General features: G+C 41.8%; 2 protein-coding genes across 2 annotated transcripts; one reads left to right on the top strand and one right to left on the bottom strand.

Moving 5' to 3' along the window:
• Positions 1 to 1,857: 1,857 nt before the first annotated feature.
• Positions 1,858 to 17,659, bottom strand: LOC139459188 (surfeit locus protein 1-like). The gene is made up of 9 exons (XM_071240640.1): positions 17,532 to 17,659; positions 15,944 to 16,054; positions 10,814 to 10,935; positions 8,373 to 8,558; positions 7,485 to 7,557; positions 5,734 to 5,781; positions 4,720 to 4,837; positions 3,775 to 3,856; positions 1,858 to 2,289 (listed from the first exon to the last, which is right to left on the bottom strand). The coding sequence occupies exons 1-9, from the start codon at positions 17,571 to 17,573 to the stop codon at positions 2,190 to 2,192; spliced, it is 882 nt and encodes a 293-aa protein (XP_071096741.1). The 5' UTR covers positions 17,574 to 17,659; the 3' UTR covers positions 1,858 to 2,189.
• Positions 17,660 to 17,749: 90 nt separating this feature from the next.
• On the top strand, positions 17,750 to 23,168 carry LOC139459187 (prefoldin subunit 6-like). The gene is made up of 4 exons (XM_071240639.1): positions 17,750 to 17,820; positions 19,329 to 19,399; positions 21,098 to 21,222; positions 22,738 to 23,168. Exons 1-4 carry the CDS (start codon positions 17,757 to 17,759, stop codon positions 22,856 to 22,858), a joined length of 381 nt encoding a protein of 126 aa, XP_071096740.1. The 5' UTR covers positions 17,750 to 17,756; the 3' UTR covers positions 22,859 to 23,168.
• The last annotated feature ends 286 nt before the right edge of the window (positions 23,169 to 23,454 follow it).

Here is a 23,454-nt window from a genome sequence, read left to right as displayed (position 1 = left end):
GCTATATGACGGCGGTTCATGAGCATCGATTCACGCAGTGGGGATCAACCAAGTCAGCGAGCCTGACCACCCGATCCCGTTAGTCGTCTCTTACGACAAGCATATGACATTATGAATGAACACTGACAGTGCAAACAAGTGAAGGACAGTGCTACCCTCTTCCTAACTTTTATCATTGCATTGAGTAACAGTGTATATTGTTGTTGATCTTTTCTTCCTCATCTGGTTTTCGTCTTACCATACTACCTGGTACCCTCTAACTGCTGGTTGAACGGACGCACATTGTGAACAAAGATGTTTTGCGATGCTACATAATTTACGATGCAACTGTATTCACCATGTTGGAGCTAGATCGTACTTCTGTATTTTATGTGTGATTTGGGTTAAACAGGGCTTTGAATAGTGTTATATTTAACGAGTAACTGCTGTTTTAAGCCACAGTCCCACCTTGTAACAATCAAATCCTCACTAGTCACCTCTTGTGACAAGCAAGCGGTACTGAAGCCCTATTCTTCCCAAGAATTCCAACAGGGAGACAAGCATTGGGCTCTGAGAACCTATTCTGCCCTGAAACACCCACAGGGAGGCAAGCATTGGCCTCTGAGGACCTATTCTGCCCCGGAATTCCAACAGGGAGACAAGCAAGCGGTACTGAAGACCTAGTCTGCCCTGGAACACCCACAGGGAGACAAGCAAGCAGTACTGAGGACCTATTCCGACCTGGAACACCCACAGGGAGACAAGCATTGGGCTCTGAGAACCTATTCTGCCCTGGAACACCCACAGGGAGACAAGCATTGGGCTCTGAGGACCTAGTCTGCCCTGGAACACCCACAGGGAGACAAGCATTGGGTGCTGAGGACCTATTCTGACCTGGAACACCCACAGGGAGACAAGCATTGGGCTCTGAGGACCTATTCTGCCCTGGAACACCCACAGGGAGACAAACATTGGGCTCTGAGAACCTATTCTGCCCTGGAACACCCACCGGGAGACAAGCATTGGGCTCTGAGGACCTAGTCTGCCCTGGAACACCCACAGGGAGACAAGCATTAGGTGCTGAGGACCTATTCTGCCCTGGAATACCCACAGGGAGACAAGCATTGGGCTCTGAGGACCTATTCTGCCCTGGAACACCCACAGGGAGACAAGCATTGGGCTCTGAGGACCTGTACTGCCCTGGAACACCCACAGGGAGACAAGCATGGGATACCAGGGACTGTTTTTGCTCCAGAGTCAGCACAAGAAAAAAGAACAATGTACAATAACTTGATTTACATACTTTATTCCACATTCATTAAATGTATTTTATGTACATACCAACTGCTAGAACCGGTTTATCAATTAGAATGTTTTCACAAAGCTGCCAGCCATAGCCAGTGGTAATGGCCATGGCACTATCTGATGACCCCAGAGTCATGGTTACAGACTCTTCTCAGAGATTTGCACACATCACACATTTGTATCTACCTAGGCCTTTGAGAGTCAGTCCATGTATTGTCACACAAATGCGTTCATAACACCTTTTTCCTGTCCCAGTTTTCAGATCATATGCTCAAGACCATTGTCAATTCAAAACTACAATTTCAAATCGTTTTGATTCATCTCAGAGTTGTCACTGAGGTGAAAATTAGAAAAATAAAAATGAAGAAAGTGTTTATGTCCCTTCTATAATAACCTCTTTGACATTTGTTTCGTGACAGAAAAAAATTACTTAGTTGACATTAATTAAGACAATAGGCTTGGTTCATCATACAGTTGTAGGGCAGAGGATCAAAAAGCAGCCATTTGGCCTGGCTCTGGCTTGCATAAAAATATATACATGTATTCTGAGGGACATTGTGTTGGTTGCAGCAGAAAGAAAAGACTGATTTCAAAAAATTTTGTCATCCCACATTTGTTAAAGTTTGATCCGGCGGATCTTAAAACCAAACAGTAGAAACAGGCCTCACAACTGGCAGATACAGAGCGAGGACAGGAGGTGAACATATCTTCCAGACACCTTAAACATTAACTGCCCCCTCAGCACAACTTTGTGACTTGGGTATTATGTGCACACACACCCCTTTTTCAAAATCCTGGATCCTCTTCTGTTAACCCTGACTTGTACATCCACAGGCATGATAGGGACATCGTGTTGGTTTACTGGGTTGTATATACAAACGTATGCTAGGCGACATCGTGTTGGTTTACCGTTGCTTCTTGATGTAGGTGAAGGCACTCTCTGGAGGGGGAGGTCGGTAGTAGCGGCGGTACCACATGCCCAGGGTGATGAGGCCCAAGGAGAACCTGCAGGAGGATTCACATGTAAGTAGGGTCCAAGAATTTGCAAGAGTACACACATGGATTGGGCCACAGATATGCAAGAGTACACACATGGATTGGGCCAGAGATATGCAAGAGTACAAACATAGATTAGGCCCAAGAATTTGCAATATCACACACATAGATTGGGCCCAAGAATTTGCAAGAGTACACACATAGATTGGGCCAAAGAATATGGAGTACACCAAGGAGTGCCATCGTGCATTCTACCAAGAACGCCAAGGAGTGCCATCTTGCATTCTACCAAGAACACCAAGGAGTGCCATTGTGCATTCTACCAAGAACGCCAAGGAGTGCCATCGTGCATTCTACCAAGAACACCAAGGAGTGTCATCGTGCATTCTACCAAGAACACCATGGAGTGCCATCATGCATTCTACCAAGAACACCAAGGAGTGCCATTGTGCATTCTACCAAGAACACCAAGGAGCGCCATTGTGCATTCTACCAAGAACGCCAAGGAGTGCCATCGTGCATTCTACCAAGAACACCAAGGAGTGCCATCGTGCATTCTACCAAGAACACCATGGAGTGCCATCATGCATTCTACCAAGAACACCAAGGAGTGCCATTGTGCATTCTACCAAGAACACCAAGGAGTGCCATCATGCATTCTACCAAGAACACCGAGGAGTGCCATCATGCATTCTACCAAGAACACCAAGGAGTGCCATCGTGCATTCTACCAAGAACACCAAGGAGTGCCATCGTGCATTCTACCAAGAACACCATGGAGTGCCATCATGCATTCTACCAAGAACACCAAGGAGTGCCATTGTGCATTCTACCAAGAACACCAAGGAGTGCCATCATGCATTCTACCAAGAACACCGAGGAGTGCCATCATGCATTCTACCAAGAACACCAAGGAGTGCCATTGTGCATTCTACCAAGAACGCCAAGGAGTGCCATCGTGCATTCTACCAAGAACACCAAGGAGTGCCATCGTGCATTCTACCAAGAACACCATGGAGTGCCATCATGCATTCTACCAAGAACACCAAGGAGTGCCATTGTGCATTCTACCAAGAACACCAAGGAGTGCCATCATGCATTCTACCAAGAACACCGAGGAGTGCCATCATGCATTCTACCAAGAACACCAAGGAGTGCCATTGTGCATTCTACCAAGAACACCAAGGAGTGCCATCATGCATTCTACCAAGAACACCAAGGAGTGCCATCATGCATTCTACCAAGACCACCAAGGAGTGCCATCGTGCATTCTACCAAGAACACCAAGGAGTGCCATCATGCATTCTACCAAGAACACCAAGAAGTGCCATCTTGCATTCTAGCAGGAACACAAAGAAGCGCCATCGTGAATTCTATCCATTTGCATAATTGATATACTGTCTTCAGTTTGACCAGTCAGCACTGGAACCTGCTAGTTACTTGTACCCCACCACCACTCTGTCAACAAGTAAGGCAATGAGATTTTTTACTTACCATGTGATGATGTATGACATGTGTTCGTTCCTGAGGGTGACCCTCGTCTGACCTCCAACCGGTCCTCCATTCACTGTGCTGTCTGCCAATACAAGGAGACAGAGTGAGTGAGTGAGTGGCAGGCCGCTCAAACAAATACTTTGAGGTTCTGCTTAAAAGGCTTCAATAACCAGTGACATGGTTGAAATGTTTTATTTGTTAGCTGTTTATTGCCACACCCGACAATATTCTAACTTCTTGAGGCAAGACGATCTGATCAATAATCAAAATCTATTTTGTGATAAAACGGGTCTTACTTTGTGCATCAAATCATGTGAGCACCTTGATTAAAACATGAAAAGATTTGGAAAGTATCTGTTGACGCCGAGTTGAAGGTACACATGCTTTGCAGATCCTGCATTCGACCGAAATTTGCACAGCAGTTAACGAACCAGTTGTTGATTTAGCAATGGGATTTTGATTGGACTATGCATAGACTCGTTAGTCCAGCCAAAATGTAACTCTATAATTCCAGCCTAGTTTGGCCAGGGTGGAAACTGGACTTTTATGGTCAGTTAACTCCCTTGCCTCGGGAATATGATGTGTGAGGTGAAATTGGGTTTAACGTCACGTCCAAGATTATTGCACTTATATAGCGGCGTGCATGTACGTGTGTGTTTGTGTGGCTGCTTGTACTTGTCCAGACTAGCTCACTGAGATACCATGCCGCAGTTTAACATGAATACCCCACTCAGGCGCAGTATATTGACTCCCAAGCCAACCAGTCCTTGTTTTAGCCCCTTAATGCCGAGCACCAGACAGGGAAACAACAAGTACCATCTTTTAACATCTTTTGGTATGACGTGGCCGGGGGTGGAACCCCGGACCTTCCGCTCTCCGGGCGGACGCTCTACCACTAGACCACAGCGGTCGTGGAAGATGACAAAAGCTATGGTAACTACTCACATCTGTCTGCATCAATGAAGACTGATGCAGTACCAGCTGCCTCGGACATCTCGGTGACACTCCGGTACAACCAGTACCCCGACGTGTTGTGGTTCCCCTTTGGCATGAATGGGTTGCGCTACAACATCAAAAATAACATCAACATGGTAGACATCGACAACATCAACAATAACATAAAGGGCGGTCGGGTAGCCAAGAGGTTAAAGCATCCGCTCGTCACACTGAAGACCTGGGTTCGAATCCCGACATGGGTACAATGTGTGAAGCCCATTTCTGGTGTCCCCCGCTGTGATATCGCTGGAATATTGCTAAAAGCAGCGTAAAACCAAACTCACTCACTCACTCAATAACATCAACAGGGTAGACATCGACAACATCAACATAATAAATAACATAAACTTGTTCATATTTATATGAACGTGTCTGATAGGTTTTTTGATTAAAATACCGAAACGTTTTGCTGATTTCTTGCATTAGATCCTGTGGGCACATACCATCTTCGACGTAATAAGCGCCCCGCTCTTAAAAGCTTCCATGGCGATAATTGCTAACAAATTAGCTAGTGAACAATCCCAATTAGCACTCCTTCTGATTGATCAATGTACACAAGACTTTTATATCCGCGTATTATACGCAATCGTATGGGGTTTAACGTCGCATCCAAGATTATAGCACTTATATAGCGACGTGCATGCACGTGTATGTGTGTGTGTGTGTGGCTGCTTGTACTAGTCCGGACTGATGCCGATTTATTGTGCTAGCACACAGAGATACCATACCGCAGTTTAACATGAATACCCCACTCAGAGACAGTATACTGACTCCGAGCCGACCAGTCCTTGTTTTAGCCTCTTAATGCCGAGCGCCAGACAGGGTAACAACAAGTACCATCTTTTAACGTCTTTTGGTATGACGCAGCTGTGGATCGAAACCCGGACCTTCCGCTCTCCGGGCGGACGCTCTACCATTAGACCACGGAGGGACAAGACTATAAATAGGATGTACCCGTCTTACCTGGTCATCGTGACGCACCACTCCCACTATCTCCACCTCATCCGCTATCTGCAAAATACCAAGGTCTCTACTGGATACAGAATAAGTCGTCCTATACACATACAATTTGAGAATGGATGCAAATCATTTATACTGCGAGTCCTACAGGATGAATAAAATTAAATCTATTTTTTATCAAAATTTCTATCATGTGAAGAAATACAGTCAATGTTGAGAGTGACTATGGCTGATTTCCTTCAGTCTAACTTGGACATCCCCATCTGTTTTATTTGTTTGTTATTTACTGCGCACTCGACAATATTCCGGTTATATGATGGCGGTTTGGAAATAATCGAGTCTGGACCAGACAATCCAGTGATTGACATCATGAGCATAAATCATGCATCAACAAACTCAGCGAGTTCCGTTAGTCACCTCTTATTATAAGTATGGGTTGCAAAATCTAAATTCTTGACCAACTCTTGACTCCAAAATCATAAACCTCTGTAAATCACTGTATGTTGCCATGGAAACACAAATATAACATACAACAACATTCAGGGATAATATGGCTAGCCCTCATCACTACAAACACTGCAGCAAGATACAGACATTTAAGAAAACATTTAACCCAACTTATGATATTAGCTAGATCATTGCATATATTTTCTTAATTTTTCATGATCATATAAAGAAAGATTGCCTTTTCGTTTAACTTGTGTTCATAGGAGTATGAACCTTAACAGAGTGATGGCAAAATTCTATGAACATCGGAGCTCATAAATGTCTTGCAGTCATACAACCCATTCAATAACTTTTGGACTTACTCGTGCTTTTAGATTATTTTCGCTAGGTCATGTAACAATAAAAATATAATTTGGAGCTGATGTCAAAAACAGATCTGTGGAAAACCACCATAATGTCCACAAGGCACAAATCAGATGACATGAATGTGTACATAGGAAAGGGGAGATAATTGAATGCAAGTGTATGGACATTCAAGGAATTATCTCCCTTGAACAAAAACTTGTGTCCTGAGAATGAATCAGTGAGTGAGTGATTGGACTATATAAAGTGGGTGAGTTGGGTTTTACGCTGCTTTTAACAGTATTCCAGTTATATCACGGCATGTCAGCTTAATGTGGGAGGAAAGCCCGAAGTGATGCAGGTCTCAGACGTTTACCACATCGGTGAAACCCTTGAGCACGGGTACGGTGCTGACAAACCTAGAAACATAATCGGGGCGAACCGGGATTTGAACCCACAATCATAGGTTTCTGGCGTGCCCAAGGGACGCAACTCTGCATAGCGAATCGCGGCGCCTTAGACGACTGGGCCACCCGTGCCCCCCGAGAATGAATGATGCCATCAGTGAGTATCATTGTCAGTGTCTGTGCCAGTGAACAATTATCAATGAATTAGTGCTGTTATGGTATCAATAAGAGGGTACACAAAAACACTTTGAGCTTTTTCTCCTGCATCTGCACATCAATGTTATGATAATCATCTCTCAGGGCCATCTTTGATTTTGGCAATTATGAATGACTGCATCACATTTTCCCCAACTCCCACCTAGTGACTCTTTCATGCAAAGTTTGGTTGTATACTCCCCAGGGAGCTGAGAATGATATATGAATGTAAAGTCATCCGTGGACTTCATTAATATTGGTGTAACAATTTGATGTGAACCGCACACGGATTCTAGCACATTATGAATACACATCAGTATCTTTTCACCCCAGTCTCTCGCCAGTTGGCGCTGTTGTCCTCACCTGACCTTTCGGACGTGTCGCAGAATTTTGGTTCTTGGCCGGAACCCACCCTCGATTCACCAGGATGGTCAAGCTGCAAACACAGACAGATGAATCATGCAATTTATCAATACTGGTCATTATTAACTTGTGCAACACAAATGGAACATTGTGAGAGAACAACTTCTAAAAGGAATTTTTGCTTTACGCTACATGTGTTTCTACACAGATAAAAAATAGAGATGAGATGCTTATCATGCTGAGACGAGTAAGTCCAGCAGGAATGATGGATGAGGTGATTCAGGCGACATTGTTTCAACTCAAGTTTGACAAATCAAACAAAAAGCATTCCCAGGAATGGATCTATTTGTCTAAGACAAAGGCAACTAAATCAAAGTTGTTCTGACATAAATATTGATCAAACTTCAAATTGTGTTGGGGGGCACTGTGGCCAAGTTGACTGAGGAGCCACGATTCGCTGTGCAGAGTTGTGTCCCTTTAGCTCACCAGAAACCTATGATTGTGGGTTCAAAGCCCGGTTTGCCCCAATTATTCTTCTAGGTTTGTCAGCACCATACCTGTGCTCATGGGTTTCACTGAAGTGGTAAACGTCTGAGACCTGCATCACTTCGGGCTTTCCTCCCACATTAAGCAGACGCGCCTTGATATAACAGGAATACCGTTAAAAGCGGTGTTAAACGCAACTCAATCACTCACTCAAATTGTATTGGTGTCATATCCATTTTTCCAAACCAATCGATAAACTTTTTTTCAAATTGTCTAGTATTCATACACAGTATGAAGATCGAAAGATTTTTGGTATCCGAATTCATTTAACAACATTTTACCATGACTCAGATTGCAACACACACCCATTCATTTCACAAACAAATAATACAGGTGACATACTCCCTATCCGAGAGTATAAACGGTGTGACAACGTTGGATCCAGGGCTCGGTGTGTTGACATTGATGAGTCCACCCTGACTCTCCGTCATCACGTTACTTCGTGGAGCGATGTACATCTCCCGACTGTGATCAAACCGGCCGCGGACTGTCACGCTGCGGTATTCCAGGTCTTTCAACTCCTCCAAGCTGAAAACAAGGAGGTCATGATCAACTCAAAATCTACAATGAACATCACAATGTCGTATGAAGTCATCAGACCAATAAACTACACTGTACATCACGTATGAAGTCATCAGACCAATAAACTACACTGTACATCACGTATAAGTCATCAGACCAATAAACTACACTGTACATCACGTATCAAGTCATCAGACCAATAAACTACACTGTATATCATGTATGAACTCATCAGACCAAAAAACTACACTGTACATCACGTATGAAGCCATCAGACCAATAAACTACACTGTACATCACGTATGAACTCATCAGACCAATAAACTACACTGTACATCAAGTAGGAAGTGATCAGACCAATAAACTACACTGTACATCACGAATCAAGTCATCAGACCAATAAACTACACTGTACATCACATATCAAGTGATGGGACAAATAAACTACACTGTACATCACGTATGAACTCATCAGACCAATAAACTACACTGTACATCACGTATCAAGTCATCAGACCAATAAACTACACTGTACATCACATATGAAGTGATGGGACAAATAAACTACACTATACATCACGTATGAATGGATCAGACCAATAAACTACACTGTACATCACGTATCAAGTCATCAGACCAATAAACTACACTGTACATCACATATCAAGTCATCAAACCAATAAACTACACTGAACATCACGTATGAAGTCATCAGACCAATAAACTACACTGTACATCACGTATCAAGTCATCAGACCAATAAACTACACTGTACATCACGTATCAAGTCATCAGACCAATAAACTACACTGTACATCACATATCAAGTGATGGGACAAATAAACTACACTGTACATCACGTATGAACTCATCAGACCAATAAACTACACTGTACATCACGTATCAAGTCATCAGACCAATAAACTACACTGTACATCACGTATCAAGTCATCAGACCAATAAACTACACTATACATCACGTATGAATTGATCAGACCAATAAACTACACTGTACATCACGTATCAAGTCATCAGACCAATAAACTACACTGTACATCACATATCAAGTCATCAGACCAATAAACTACACTGAACATCACGTATGAAGTCATCAGACCAATAAACTACACCGTACATCACGTATCAAGTCATCAGACCAATAAACTACACTGTACATCACATATCAAGTGATGAGACCAATAAACTACACTGTACATCACGTATCAAGTCATCAGACCAATAAACTACACTGTACATCACGTATCAAGTCATCAGACCAATAAACTACACTGTACATCACGTATCAAGTCATCAGACCAATAAACTACACTGTACATCACGTATCAAGTCATCAGACCAATTAACTACACTGTACATCAAGTATCAAGTCATCAGACCAATAAACTACACTGTACATCACGTATCAAGTCATCAGACCAATAAACTACACTGAACATCACGTATGAAGTCATCAGACCAATAAACTACACTGTACATCACGTATGAACTCATCAGACCAATAAACTACACTGTACATCACGTATGAACTCATCAGACCAATAAACTACACTGTACATCAAGTCGGAAGTGATCAGACAAATAAACTACACTGTACATCACAAATGAAGTCATCAGACCAATAAACTACACTGTACATCACGTATGAAGTCATCAGACCAATAAACTACACTGTACATCACATATCAAGTGATCAAACCAATAAAATACACTGTATATCAAGTAGGAAGTGATCAGAACAATAAACTACACTGTACATCACGTATGAACTCATCAGACCAAAAAACTACACTGTACATCACGTATGAACTCATCAGACCAATAAACTACACTGTACATCACGTATGAACTCATCAGACCAAAAAACTACACTGTACATCACGTATGAACTCATCAGACCAATAAACTACACTGTACATCACGTATGAACTCATCAGACCAATAAACTACACTGTACATCACGTATGAACTCATCAGACCAAAAAACTACACTGTACATCAAGTAGGAAGTGATCAGACAAATAAACTACACTGTACATCACAAATGAAGTCATCAGACCAATAAACTACACTGTACATCACGTATGAAGTCATCAGACCAATAAACTACACTGTACATCACATATCAAGTGATCAAACCAATAAAATACACTGTATATCACGTATGAAGTGATCAGAACAATAAACTACACCGACCATCATATATCAAGTGATCAGACCAACAAACTACGGATGATACTGACTCTAGTGGAAGAGGAATGGGTGGCTGCGTCGTCTTCTTCTCAAGGTCAGCAATCAGACCCAGCTTCCATTCGCGTCGTCGAATCTGCCATGTGCCCAGACAAAACGCTGCGGCTGGAATCACCTGGAACCATGGAGCAGAGCTGTGAGTTGTAAACCTACCATGGACAACAGGGAAATGCATTAAACTCAGCTGTAGAACTTATGCTGAAAATAACCTGAATTGTGAAAACACAGACACACACACACACACACACACACACACATACACACACACACACACACACACACACACACACACACACACACAGACACACACACACACACACACACACACACACACACACACACACACACACACACTCACACACACACACACAGAGACACACACACACAGACAGACAGACACACACACACACACACACAGACAGACACACACACACACACACACTCACACACAGAGACACACACACACAGACATACTAGAAGCAGGTGATCTTTCACTAGAAGCAGGTGATTGTGTTACTAGAAGCAGGTGATCATATTACTAGAAGGGGATCATATTACTAGAAGGGGATCATGTTACTAGAAGCAGGTGATCATATTACTAGAAAGTGATCATGTTACTAGAGGCAGGTGAGTGTGTTACTAGAAGCAGGTGATCATGTTACTAGAAGCAGGTGATCTTGTTACTAGAAGCAGGTGATCATGTTTACTAGAAGCAGGTGATCTTGTTACAAGAAGCAGGTGATCATGTTACTAGAAGTAGGTGATCTTGTTACTAGAAGCAGGTGATCATGTTACTAGAAGCAGGTGATCATGTTACTAGAAGCAGATGATCTTGTTACAAGAAGCAGGTGATCATGTTACAGTAAACTACGGTTATAACGAACTCAAAGGGACAACTAATTTTAGTTCGCTATAACCGTAATTCGTTATAAGCATATATACAGTATACTTACAGATAATAGTCGGGACTAAAAATTTAGTTCGTTATATCCGTTAGTTCGTTATAAGCGTGTTCGTTATAACCGTAGTTTACTGTACTAGAAGCAGGTGATCTTGTTACTAGAAGCAGATGATCATGTTACTAGAAGGTGATCATGTTACTAGAAGGTGATTATGTTACTAGAAGCAGGTGATTGTGTTACTAGAAGCAGGTGATCGTGTTACTAGAAGCAGGTGATCATGTTACAAGAAGCAGGTGATCTTGTTACTAGAAGCAGGTGATCATGTTACAAGAAGCAGGTGATAGTGTTACTAGAAGCAGGTGATCGTGTTACTAGAAGCAGGTGATCATGTTACAAGAAGCAGGTGATCTTGTTACAAGAAGCAGGTGATCATGTTACTGGAAGCAGGTGATCTTGTTACAAGAAGCAGGTGATCATGTTACTTGAAGCAGGTGATCATGTTACTAGAAGCAGGTGAATATGTTACTAGAAGCAGGTGATCATGTTACTAGAAGCAGGTGATCTTGTTACTAGAAACAGGTGATCATGTTACTAGAAGCAGGTGATCATGTTACTAGAAGCAGGTGATCATGTTACTAGAAGCAGGTGATCTTGTTACTAGAAACAGGTGACCTTGTAACTAGAAGCAGGTGATCATGTTACTAGAAGCAGGAGATCGTGTTACTAGAAGCAGGTGATCATGTTACTAGAAGCAGGTGATCATGTTACTAGAAGCAGGTGATTGTGTTACTAGAAGCAGGTGATCATGTTACTAGAAGCAGGTGATCTTGTTACAAGAAGCAGGTGATCATGTTACTAGAAGCAGGTGATCTTGTTACTGGAAGCAGGTGATCATGTTACTGGAAGCAGGTGATCATGTTACTAGAAGCAGGTGATCTTGTTACAAGAAGCAGGTGATCATGTTACAAGAAGCAGGTGATCATGTTACTTGAAGCAGGTGATCATGTTACTAGAAGCAGGTGACCTTGTTACTAGAAGCAGGTGATCTTGTTACAAGAAGCAGGTGATAATGTTACTAGAAGCAGGTGATCATGTTACTGGAAGCAGGTGATCATGTTTACTAGAAGCAGGTGATCTTGTTACTAGAAGCAGGTGACCTTGTTACTAGAAGCAGGTGATCTTGTTACAAGAAGCAGGTGATAATGTTACTAGAAGCAGGTGATCATGTTACTGGAAGCAGGTGATCATGTTTACTAGAAGCAGGTGATCTTGTTACAAGAAGCAGGTGATCATGTTACTGGAAGCAGGTGATCATGTTTACTAGAAGCAGGTGATCATGTTACTGGAAGCAGGTGATCTTGTTACAAGAAGCAGGTGATAATGTTACTAGAAGCAGGTGATCATGTTACTAGAAGCAGGTGATCGTGTTACTAGAAGCAGGTGATCATGTTACAAGAAGCAGGTGATCTTGTTACAAGAAGCAGGTGATCATGTTACTGGAAGCAGGTGATCTTGTTACTAGAAGCAGGTGATCATGTTACTTGAAGCAGGTGATCATGTTACTAGAAGCAGGTGAATATGTTACTAGAAGCAGGTGATCTTGTTACTAGAAACAGGTGACCTTGTTACTTGAAGCAGGTGATCATGTTACTAGAAGCAGGTGATCATGTTACTAGAAGCAGGTGATCTTGTTACTAGAAACAGGTGACCTTGTTACTAGAAGCAGGTGATCATGTTACTAGAAGCAGGAGATCGTGTTACTAGAAGCAGGTGATCATGTTACTAGAAGCAGGTGATCATGTTACTAGAAGCAGGTGATTGTGTTACTAGAAGCAGGTGATCATGTTACTAGAAGCAGGTGATCTTGTTACTGGAAGCAGGTGATCATGTTACTAGAAGCAGGTGATCTTGTTACTGGAAGCAGGTGATAATGTTACTGGAAGCAGGTGATCATGTTACTAGAAGCAGGTGATCTTGTTACAAGAAGCAGGTGATCATGTTACAAGAAGCAGGTGATCATGTTACTTGAAGCAGGTGATCATGTTACTAGAAGCAGGTGACCTTGTTACTAGAAGCAGGTGATCTTGTTACAAGAAGCAGGTGATAATGTTACTAGAAGCAGGTGATCATGTTACTGGAAGCAGGTGATCATGTTTACTAGAAGCAGGTGATCTTGTTACTAGAAGCAGGTGACCTTGTTACTAGAAGCAGGTGATCTTGTTACAAGAAGCAGGTGATAATGTTACTAGAAGCAGGTGATCATGTTACTGGAAGCAGGTGATCATGTTTACTAGAAGCAGGTGATCTTGTTACAAGAAGCAGGTGATCATGTTACTGGAAGCAGGTGATCATGTTTACTAGAAGCAGGTGATCATGTTACTGGAAGCAGGTGATCTTGTTACAAGAAGCAGGTGATAATGTTACTAGAAGCAGGTGATCATGTTACTGGAAGCAGGTGATCATGTTACTAGAAGCAGGTGATCGTGTTACTAGAAGCAGGTGATCTTGTTACAAGAAGCAGGTGATCATGTTACTGGAAGCAGGTGATCATGTTTACTAGAAGCAGGTGATCTTGTTACAAGAAGCAGGTGATAATGTTACTAGAAGCAGGTGATCTTGTTACAAGAAGCAGGTGATAATGTTACTAGAAGCAGGTGATCTTGTTACAAGAAGCAGGTGATCATGTTACTGGAAGCAGGTGATCATGTTTACTAGAAGCAGGTGATCTTGTTACAAGAAGCAGGTGATAATGTTACTAGAAGCAGGTGATCTTGTTACAAGAAGCAGGTGATAATGTAACTGGAAGCAGGTGATCATGTTACTGGAAGCAGGTGATCATGTTACTAGAAGCAGGTGATCATGTTTACTAGAAGCAGGTGATCATGTTACTAGAAGCAGGTGATCATGTTACTGGAAGCAGGTGATCATTTTACTAGAAGCAGGTGATCATGTTACTGGAAGCAGGTGATCATGTTTACTAGAAGCAGGTGATCATGTTACTAGAAGCAGGTGATCTTGTTACAAGAAGCAGGTGATAATGTTACTAGAAGCAGGTGATCTTGTTACAAGAAGCAGGTTTATCATGTTGCTAGAAGCAGGTGATCTTGTTACTAGAAAGTGATCATGTTACTAGAAGCAGGTGATCATGTTTACTGGAAGCAGGTGATCATGTATGATGCAGTTAGTTCCTTTGTGTGAGATACAATCTAATGAAAGTTGAAGACTGTCACAGCAGATTAGTCTTGACGCCACAAACAGCAGGTTCTGAAAGAATTTTGGTCCATTTGACCATCATCCTCGATTATGCTGTGCATCATATTTCCATTCTTGTCTAACATATATACCCTCAACCCACTTGCTACCTCAGATGGACATTCAAAAAGATGTTTCCCGAGTATTAAGACAAGGGGAGGAATGAATAAAAACATTCCCCAGTTGTATTTCATGGCCCAAAACGATGTAAGTTATGAACGGATGATATCACTGCTTGTTTCAGTCCATCTTCCCAAGGCAAGGGAGTTAACTGAGTGTAAAAGTCCAATTTTCACCCTTGCCAAACCAGGCTGGAATTTCTGGGCTTGATCGTGGCACCACCAGTGCATATTACCATTAAATGTCCCTTCTATGTCCCTGCTATTGACCAGTCATATTCCACCTCTCAAATCACTTGCATTTGCTTCAAACAAAATGGTAGTGCCCTGTCAAGATGATATGATAGCCAATCACGATCTATATTGTAATAAAACGGACCTCAATTTGCATCAAATCACTTAAGCACCTGATTAAAAACCTGAAGAGATTTGGAAAATATCTGCTGAGGCCAAGTGGCGGTCGGTACACATGCTTTGAAAATCCTGCAATCGACCAAAATCTACATGACAGTTTACGAACCAGGTGGCGATTTCGTTACGTCATTTTGATTGGACTATGCATAGTGGACTCATAAGTCCAGGCACATATAACTCCATAATGTGATAACTCCTGTCTAGTTCGGCAAGAGCAGAAACTGGACTTTAATGATCAGTTAATTCCCTTGCCTCAGGAAGATGGTTTCAGTTACACAAGGACAGTGTTATAATGGTTTGGACAGCTAATGTTAGAGCTGTGTTATTCAAACAGGACTCAAAACAAAGCTAAGTGGCCAATCAGAACAAAAGATAATAACCCTGATAATTGAGGATGCTAGGCGTGTCTGAGATGTACAGTAACCATGGTAACTACCAGCAGAGCGTAGCCTCCTTCACCGAATGTCTTTTTCTTCTTGTATGCCCTGGTTTGTCTGGGAGCCTGTTGAGTGGACTGAGACCGGAGGATAAAAACTTGGCCTCGTCTCTGAAAAAAGAATTTAGCAACAAAATGAGTGAGTGAGTAGTTTTACGCTGCTTTTAGCAGTACTCCAGTAATATCACGGCGGGGGGCTCCAGAAATGGGCTTCACACATAGTACCCATGTCGGGAATCGAACGCGGGTCTTCGGCGTAACGAGCGAACGCTTTAACCACTAGGCTACCCAACCGCCCCTATTTAGCAACTAAAAACACATAAAAAGCTTCATAGATATATTTTAGTTGTGAAGCAACAAAAGAGATCTCTTCAACACCATCAACAACAACAGTCAATCACTTGGAGTGTGTTAGGAAAAATGAGTTTTCTTGTATTTTTCCTTAACGCACAAAGAGAAATGAGAAAAACATACTGCATGTATGTTGTCTTCAGACTTAATTAGAATCGAATGTCGGATGGGAAGTGTGAGAAATTATGACTGGGAAAAGATCTCAGAAGAGTTGAGTTGACTTGAAATTAACAACGCTTCCAAGATTATTACACTTATATAGCCACATTGAGTGTAGGGGTGTTTGTACTAGCCCTGACTACTGCCAGTGTTATAGTGCCACAGTTTAACATGGGTACTAAACTCAGACATAATATACTAACTCCGAGCCAACCAGTCCTTGTTAAAATTTAGCCCCATCTTTTGGTATTAAGGGGTTGGGGATGGAGCCATTGACCTTCCAATCTCCTGTCACTGTATCCACTGGCCAATGGAGGCAGTTTCCAGTCACAGATATTGCCAAACAAACATGAACACAATGAAAATGTTCTTTACTTATTGACTGTCATAGTGCAGTAAAAGCCAGTCAGGTTTGACAACTGTTCACTATATCATAAATGGGTAAATGTCTTTTAGGCAAGTCTTTAAGATGTATTTTAAGAAACAGGTTTACTTCTTTCCTGTTAATTATATATGTGTTACAAAAACATAACATTCCTGTTATTATTGGCTTAGTTCATACAGAACCACTTTTTTAATTACTATATTCCCCATCTTAAGCACCCACACCTAGAGCAATGTGCAAGTATTCTTTATATATACCCAATAATAAGCCCCAATGTTTTCGAGTTCAAATTTGCAGAGGGTGCATATTATACATGTAGACCCTGATTAGTAGAACGTGGAACTTTTATCTTGGAAACACACAGTTTCGGTAGTCAATTAATAAATATGCCATTAAATGGGTAATTATATGAAAACACATATTAATACTAATCTTTGCACTGAAAACATTATTGAAATATAACATTGGTCACTGTTATATTATTACATATTGCTTTGGGATCGTAAAGTTGGGTACCTAACCTAATGATAATAAAGCGTTGCCTAACCGTTGGGGTCGTTATAAGGTGTAATGCACAAAAATAATATGGCAATGTCAGGAAGGGATGATTACAGAACTTGACATAAGAGTAGTTGGCCTAGCAATTCCTCAGTATTAAATAAGTTTTCATGCGTTGATTGCATATAAACTTACCAAACTGCATAGTAAATTAGAGGATCGCGAAAATAATGTCATAATTGAAACTTGAAATAATTATCTCAAGATCATTACATGCCACAAATCGTACGCATGTTGGAGCACCCTTCCGAGCACCTGTTAGAGTTATCTGCCCATTCGCTCTTCGTTGTAAAAATTGCGTTGATTTGATGTTGGTTCATTGTGTGTACCAATCACCATAGAGCTCTCATAAGCTTCAAGATGGCCGACGGCGTGCAGAAAAGACTGCAAAGTGAGGTTGAAAAATACCAAAGTGTTCAGAAAGGTGGTCATTTTATTGGATTTTCACTATTTTTTATTAGTCTATTCGTTTTTGTACACACCATATTCTTGTTTTAAACATTTTAGAACTCAATTCTAAGAAAACAGGCAATTTATGTGAGACAAGATTCATGTTTCGATATCGGTCTAGATTTTTCGTTGACCATTTTGGTAAACAAGTCCGGACGAAACAAATATTTGATTTCACTGTGCTCATCAGATGTAAACATGCAACACAATGGGGTTTCGGTCGAATGTATTTGCTGTCGACTGTCGACTGTAGCCTTCATTCTTGCCCGAACGAATCGTATGCAAATGTTTGCAGCCGAAACTTCAGTTCAGCATGCAATTATTGGATCTATATAGTTATAATGACTAAAATTCAAGTAGGATAATTATATTATTGAAACACATGATTGAGACCCATTTTATATATCAGCATTGGAAAGTGGCACTTGTCCTGTAGTTCATGCCAAATTTCCCAATTGTAAGCTATCATGAGGACCAGTAGAAATTTGCCAGTTTTATCTGTTTTGTATTAAGTTATCATTATATGGACTAGTGGACTAAAACTGTTAGTTTCTACCACTATGGAGAGAGAGAGAGAGAGCAGGGGGGGGGCTTTATGTATATGGTTCTGGTGTTTCAAAAATATCACTATTTTGCATCAGGGGCTGTGGGCAAGACTGCAGTTTACCAGGTGAAGCATCTTACATCAACTGGGGACAATTGGCTCCAACTAATGAGTTAATTAGCCACAGGATTACAAATAATTTTCCACAGGACCACTGTCACAAAGAATTAATGCTTGTTTACACAGTGATCCGCACTTGATTATTTACAGTTGTGCACATACCCATTAGCCACTCTTTGTGTTTACAAGACCGCCTCCGTGGTCTTGTGGTAGAGCGTCCGCCCGGAGAGCGGAAGGTCCGGGGTTCGATCCCGGGCCGCGTCATACAAAAAGACGTTAAAAGATTGTACTTGTTGTTACCCTGTCTGGCGCTCGGCAATAAGGGGCTAAAACAAGGACTGGTCGGCTCGGAGTCAGTATACTGTGTCTGAGTGGGGTATTCATGTTAAACTGAGGCATGGTATCTCAGTGAGCTAGCACTATAAATCGGCATCAGTCCGGACTAGTACAAGCAGCCACACATACACGTGCATGCACGTCGCTATATAAGTGCAATAATCTTGGACGCGACGTTAAACCCAATTTCACCTCACCTCACCTTTGTGATTACAATGGTCAGTCACTCGTATCAACACCCTGATGACACAGCAAGTATCGCTGTCGCATAGTAGTATAACCATTGATGAGAATACTCTAGAAGCAAGAGTTTAAATGGGTATACATGTTTGTCGTGTGTATGGAAGATTTGGAGTCACAAAAGTTAATCCCTTTCAATCCAAGATTGCATCCTCTGACTGATATATATGACCATGATGACATGGAGTTTCAGTGGTTTGAAGAGATTAATGAGCGTAACTGATATAATCTCCTGCTTTCAGACCTTCAGAAGTACATGTCCGTGAGGCAACAGCTTGATGCCCAGCTGAATGAAAACACCTTGGTGAAGGAGGTGAGTATAGAACAGCAATAGGTCCCCAGTAGTTGCCCCAACAGACACCCTCTCCATGGTAGACATCCGCATCATACCAAAAGATGTTAAAAGATGGCACTTGTTGTTACCCTGTCTGGCGCTTGGCAAAAGGGCATAAATCAGCATTAGTCCTAACTAGTACAAGCACACACACTTGCGCACATACACACGGGGGCACGGGTAGCCCAGTGGTCTAAGGCGCTGCAATTGGCTGTGCAGAGTTGCGTCCTTTGGGTATGCCAGAAACCTATGATTGTGGGTTCGAATCCCAGTTTACCCTGATTATGTTTCTAGGTTTGTCAGCACCATATCCGTGCTCGTGGATTTCACCAAAATGGTAAACGTCTGAGACCTGCATCACTTCAGGCTTTCCTTCCACATTAAGCTGGCACACCTTGATTTTACTGGAATACTGTTAAAACGGTGTTAAACCCATTTCACACACACACACACACACACACACACACACACACACACACACACACACTCATGCATGCACATCGCTATGTAAGTGTAATAAGCGTGGATGCAACGTTAAATACCTTTTCACCTCGCCTCAAGAGAACCTGTCGGGATTCCAGGTGAGAAAATAGGAGCTTGTATTAATCTGCAACTAAATCATGTAAATGAATCAGGTGGTCAGGTTCATCAACTTGACTGATGACTGATGACTCCGCAGTCTTGTGGTAGAGCATCCGCCCAGAGAGCAGAAGGCCGGGGGTTTGATCCCTGGCCGCGTCCTACCAAAAGACATTCAACGATGGTACTTATTGTTACCCTGTCTGGCGCTCGACATTAGGGGGCTTAAACAAGGACTGGTCGGCTCGGAGTCAGTATACTGTGTCTGAGTGGGTATTCATGTTAAACTGCCGCATGGTATCTCTAGTGTGCTAGCACTATAAATCAGCATTAGTCCTAACTGGTATAAGCAGACACACACACACACCACACACACATGCACATGCACATCGCTATATAAGTGCAATAATCTTGGATGCGATGTTAAACCCTATTTCACCTCACTGTTAAATGGTAGCTATGATACACATACTCTCCTGATGCTGCTTCACACGTTCTGCTCATGTAGATGTAGTTTCTGTATCAACCTTGGAGGCTTGGTGGCTCATGGGACGAAGCATTGCAATTCACAAAGTGTTGTATCCCTGAGGTGTGACAGAAACCTCTGATCATGGTTCACCCTGGTTATGTTTCTTGGTTTGTCTGTACTACTCATGCTCCTGGCTTTCCTGTTAACCAGTCGTCTAAGGCGCCGCGATTCGCTGTGCAGAGTTGCGTCCCAGAAACCTATGGTTGTGGGTTCGAATCCAAGTTCACCCCGATTATGTTTCTAGGTTTGTCAGCACCATACCCGTGCTTGTGGGTTTCACCGAAGTGGTAAACATCTGAGACCTGCATCACTTTGGGCTTTCCTCCCACATTAAGCTGACACGCCGTGATACAACTGGAATAATGTTAAAAGCGGCGTTAAACCTAACTCACTCAGCCACTCACTGACTCACTCACTCACTTTCCTGTTAAAGTGATAAATATCTTAAACATACATCACTTTGGGCTTTCCTCTTACTTCAAGCTGACACATATTGATCCTTCTGCAATGCTGAAAGCAGTGTTAAACCCAAACTAATCAATCAATCAACCTGATTTCCTTGTTCCCAGGAATTGGACCGTCTGGAAACGGAGTCCAAGGTGTACAAGATGATTGGTCCAGTGCTGGTCAAGCAAGATCTGGAGGAATCCAAGCAGAACGTGCAGAAAAGAATCGACTATATCTCTGGTGAAATGTATGTATCAGCTAACTATATATATAGTGATATGTACATATCTGCTAACTATATCTATAGTGATATGTACATATCAACTGACTGTATATCTATTGTGAAATGTAAGTATCAGCTGACTATATCTACAGTGAAATAAATGTACATATAGACTGACTGTATGTATCTGGGGAAATGTCCGTATCAGCTGAAAATGCCTACGGGTAAATGTACATATCAGCTGATAACATCTCTGGTGAAATTCTGACTGTGTATCTATGGTATAATGTACGTATCAGCTGACCGTGTATCTATGGTAATATGTACATATCAGCTGACTGTGTGTCTATGGTATAATGTACGTATCAGCTGACCGTGTATCTATGGTAATATGTACATATCAGCTGACTGTGTGTCTATGGTATAATGTACGTATCAGCTGACCGTGTATCTATGGTATAATGTACATATCAGCTGACCGTGTATCTATGGTATAATGTACATATCAGCTGACCGTGTATCTATGGTATAATGTACATATCAGCTGACTGTGTATCTATGGTAATATGTACATATCAGCTGACTGTGTGTCTATGGTATAATGTACGTGTCAGCTGACTGTATATCTATGGTAATATGTACATATCAGCTGACTGTGTGTCTATGGTATAATGTACGTATCAGCTGACTGTAGGAACACTGTAACTCTCCCACACGTGTTACAGTCATATCTCCAGGCTTTCCAATATCAAACCCCAGTCGGGAACCCAAGGCAGACTTAGTTGCCAGTATCCCACCATTCTGGATACATTTCAACCCCGCGGATATTCGGTGTGACTTGTCTGAGTGTCTTTTGTACTCCAGCGACATTCGTCACTGCTCGTGCTTTCAGTCACTGGTTTGCCTGGTCCAGAGGCAATTACTTTGACTTGGTTGATAGCACTCTTTGTACCCAGACAGCGTGGATCGTTGTTCACAGTATCAATTAGTCTGGTCTAGACACGAACTATTATTATTCCCTGCCACTAAGTGGAAGGGTGATACAGGAATGGGTGTTGTCCGTCACGTTTGTTTTTCGCAGCAGAACTCAAAACTATGAGAGCTATCATAATTAAACTTGGCACATAGATCATTTAAATAGGTCAAGTGGTGAATTGGTGATAGTTTGGGAGTTTTGAAAAAATTGTTTTTTGAGTTTCCATGGCAACGATGATGACTTAGACTGAAAATGGTGGTAGTGCTCCTCTGCAGATCTAGAAAACCCTTTCAATATTTCTTGCCTTGCATGCAACCAGACACGCCATATTGGCGGGGATATGAGTATTTCATGCTTGTTTACTGTCTGCTGTCTTGTAGCTGGAATATTGCTGAGTGAGGCATTAAACAACAAACAAACACTCCCAAATTTTCTCGTCAACATCAAGTATGTATGAGGAAAGCACTGTAATATTGTCCTGGTGATATATATTCTGTGGAGTCCCAGATCACATGCTCATGGTACAATGGTAACAAGCATATTTCTATTATTTCATTTTGTAGAAAACGTCATGATGTAACAATCAAGGATTTAGAAAAGAAACAAGATTCTCAAAGAGAGACACTATCGAAACTCCAGCACCAGTTCCAACAAGCACAAGTCAAGGCTGCAGCAAGAGCATAACAGAGTTACTTCCCCTATACATAACATCATGCTTACCTCCCTTTGTATCAGCTCCTCCATTACTGCCTGCACAGACTCGTGTCATTTGCTGTCCCTCCTACACAACTAAATTTGATAACTGCATCAACTATGTATCTTTTGTTCACTTCAAGCTAATTTAATTTCAATATTTCATTTCTTGTACAGAATTTCAGAGCCAAATATTTGAAATTTTCAACAGCATCATTGTAATGATTTGAGGATGTTCTTCACAGAACTCATTATTTTCCTTTCAGACTTCATGTGTGTGTAATTTTTGTACAAAGTAAAATTTGTTCATATGAAAGTTTCTGTGTTGTTTTACAGAAGTTCAACTTGCTCAACTTGATCTTTACAAGAATTGGAGTAGGAGGCATATAACAGGATCAGGTGGTCAGGCCCTCTGACAGTTGATGTATGTCATCATATCCTAATGCAATGATCGATGATGATCATGATATCAATCACTGGCTTGTCTTTCATATCAGTCCTACCTGTGAAGACCTGGGTAGAATAGGTCTTCAGCAACCCATGCTGGCCGTGAAGGGTGCTTGTTGTAAGAGGTGACTAACGGGATC

The sequence above is a fragment of the Haliotis cracherodii genome, unplaced genomic scaffold (genome assembly GCF_022045235.1).
Source record: "Haliotis cracherodii isolate W230 unplaced genomic scaffold, xgHalCrac1.p SCAF_13, whole genome shotgun sequence".
NCBI lineage: Eukaryota > Metazoa > Mollusca > Gastropoda > Lepetellida > Haliotidae > Haliotis > Haliotis cracherodii.
Note: the sequence above shows the minus strand (reverse complement) of the source record. Positions and strands in the feature narration are given on the sequence as shown.

What these genes read in the sequence shown, in the direction of transcription:
- LOC139459187 (XM_071240639.1), top strand. Translation starts at nt 17,757, where the DNA reads ATGGCCGACGGCGTGCAGAAAAGACTGCAAAGTGAGGTTGAAAAATAC. An exon ending in ATACCAAAGTGTTCAGAAAG is followed by an intron (nt 17,821 to 19,328) that starts GTGGTCATTTTA and finishes TCCTGCTTTCAG; the next exon opens with ACCTTCAGAAGTACATGTCC. An exon ending in AAAACACCTTGGTGAAGGAG is followed by an intron (nt 19,400 to 21,097) that starts GTGAGTATAGAA and finishes CCTTGTTCCCAG; the next exon opens with GAATTGGACCGTCTGGAAAC.
- LOC139459188 (XM_071240640.1), bottom strand. Translation starts at nt 17,573, where the DNA reads ATGACATTATTTTCGCGATCCTCTAATTTACTATGCAGTTTG. An exon ending in TTTATACTCTCGGATAGGGA is followed by an intron (nt 7,558 to 8,372) that starts GTATGTCACCTG and finishes CTGTGTTTGCAG; the next exon opens with CTTGACCATCCTGGTGAATC. An exon ending in TGGTGCGTCACGATGACCAG is followed by an intron (nt 4,838 to 5,733) that starts GTAAGACGGGTA and finishes TTGATGTTGTAG; the next exon opens with CGCAACCCATTCATGCCAAA.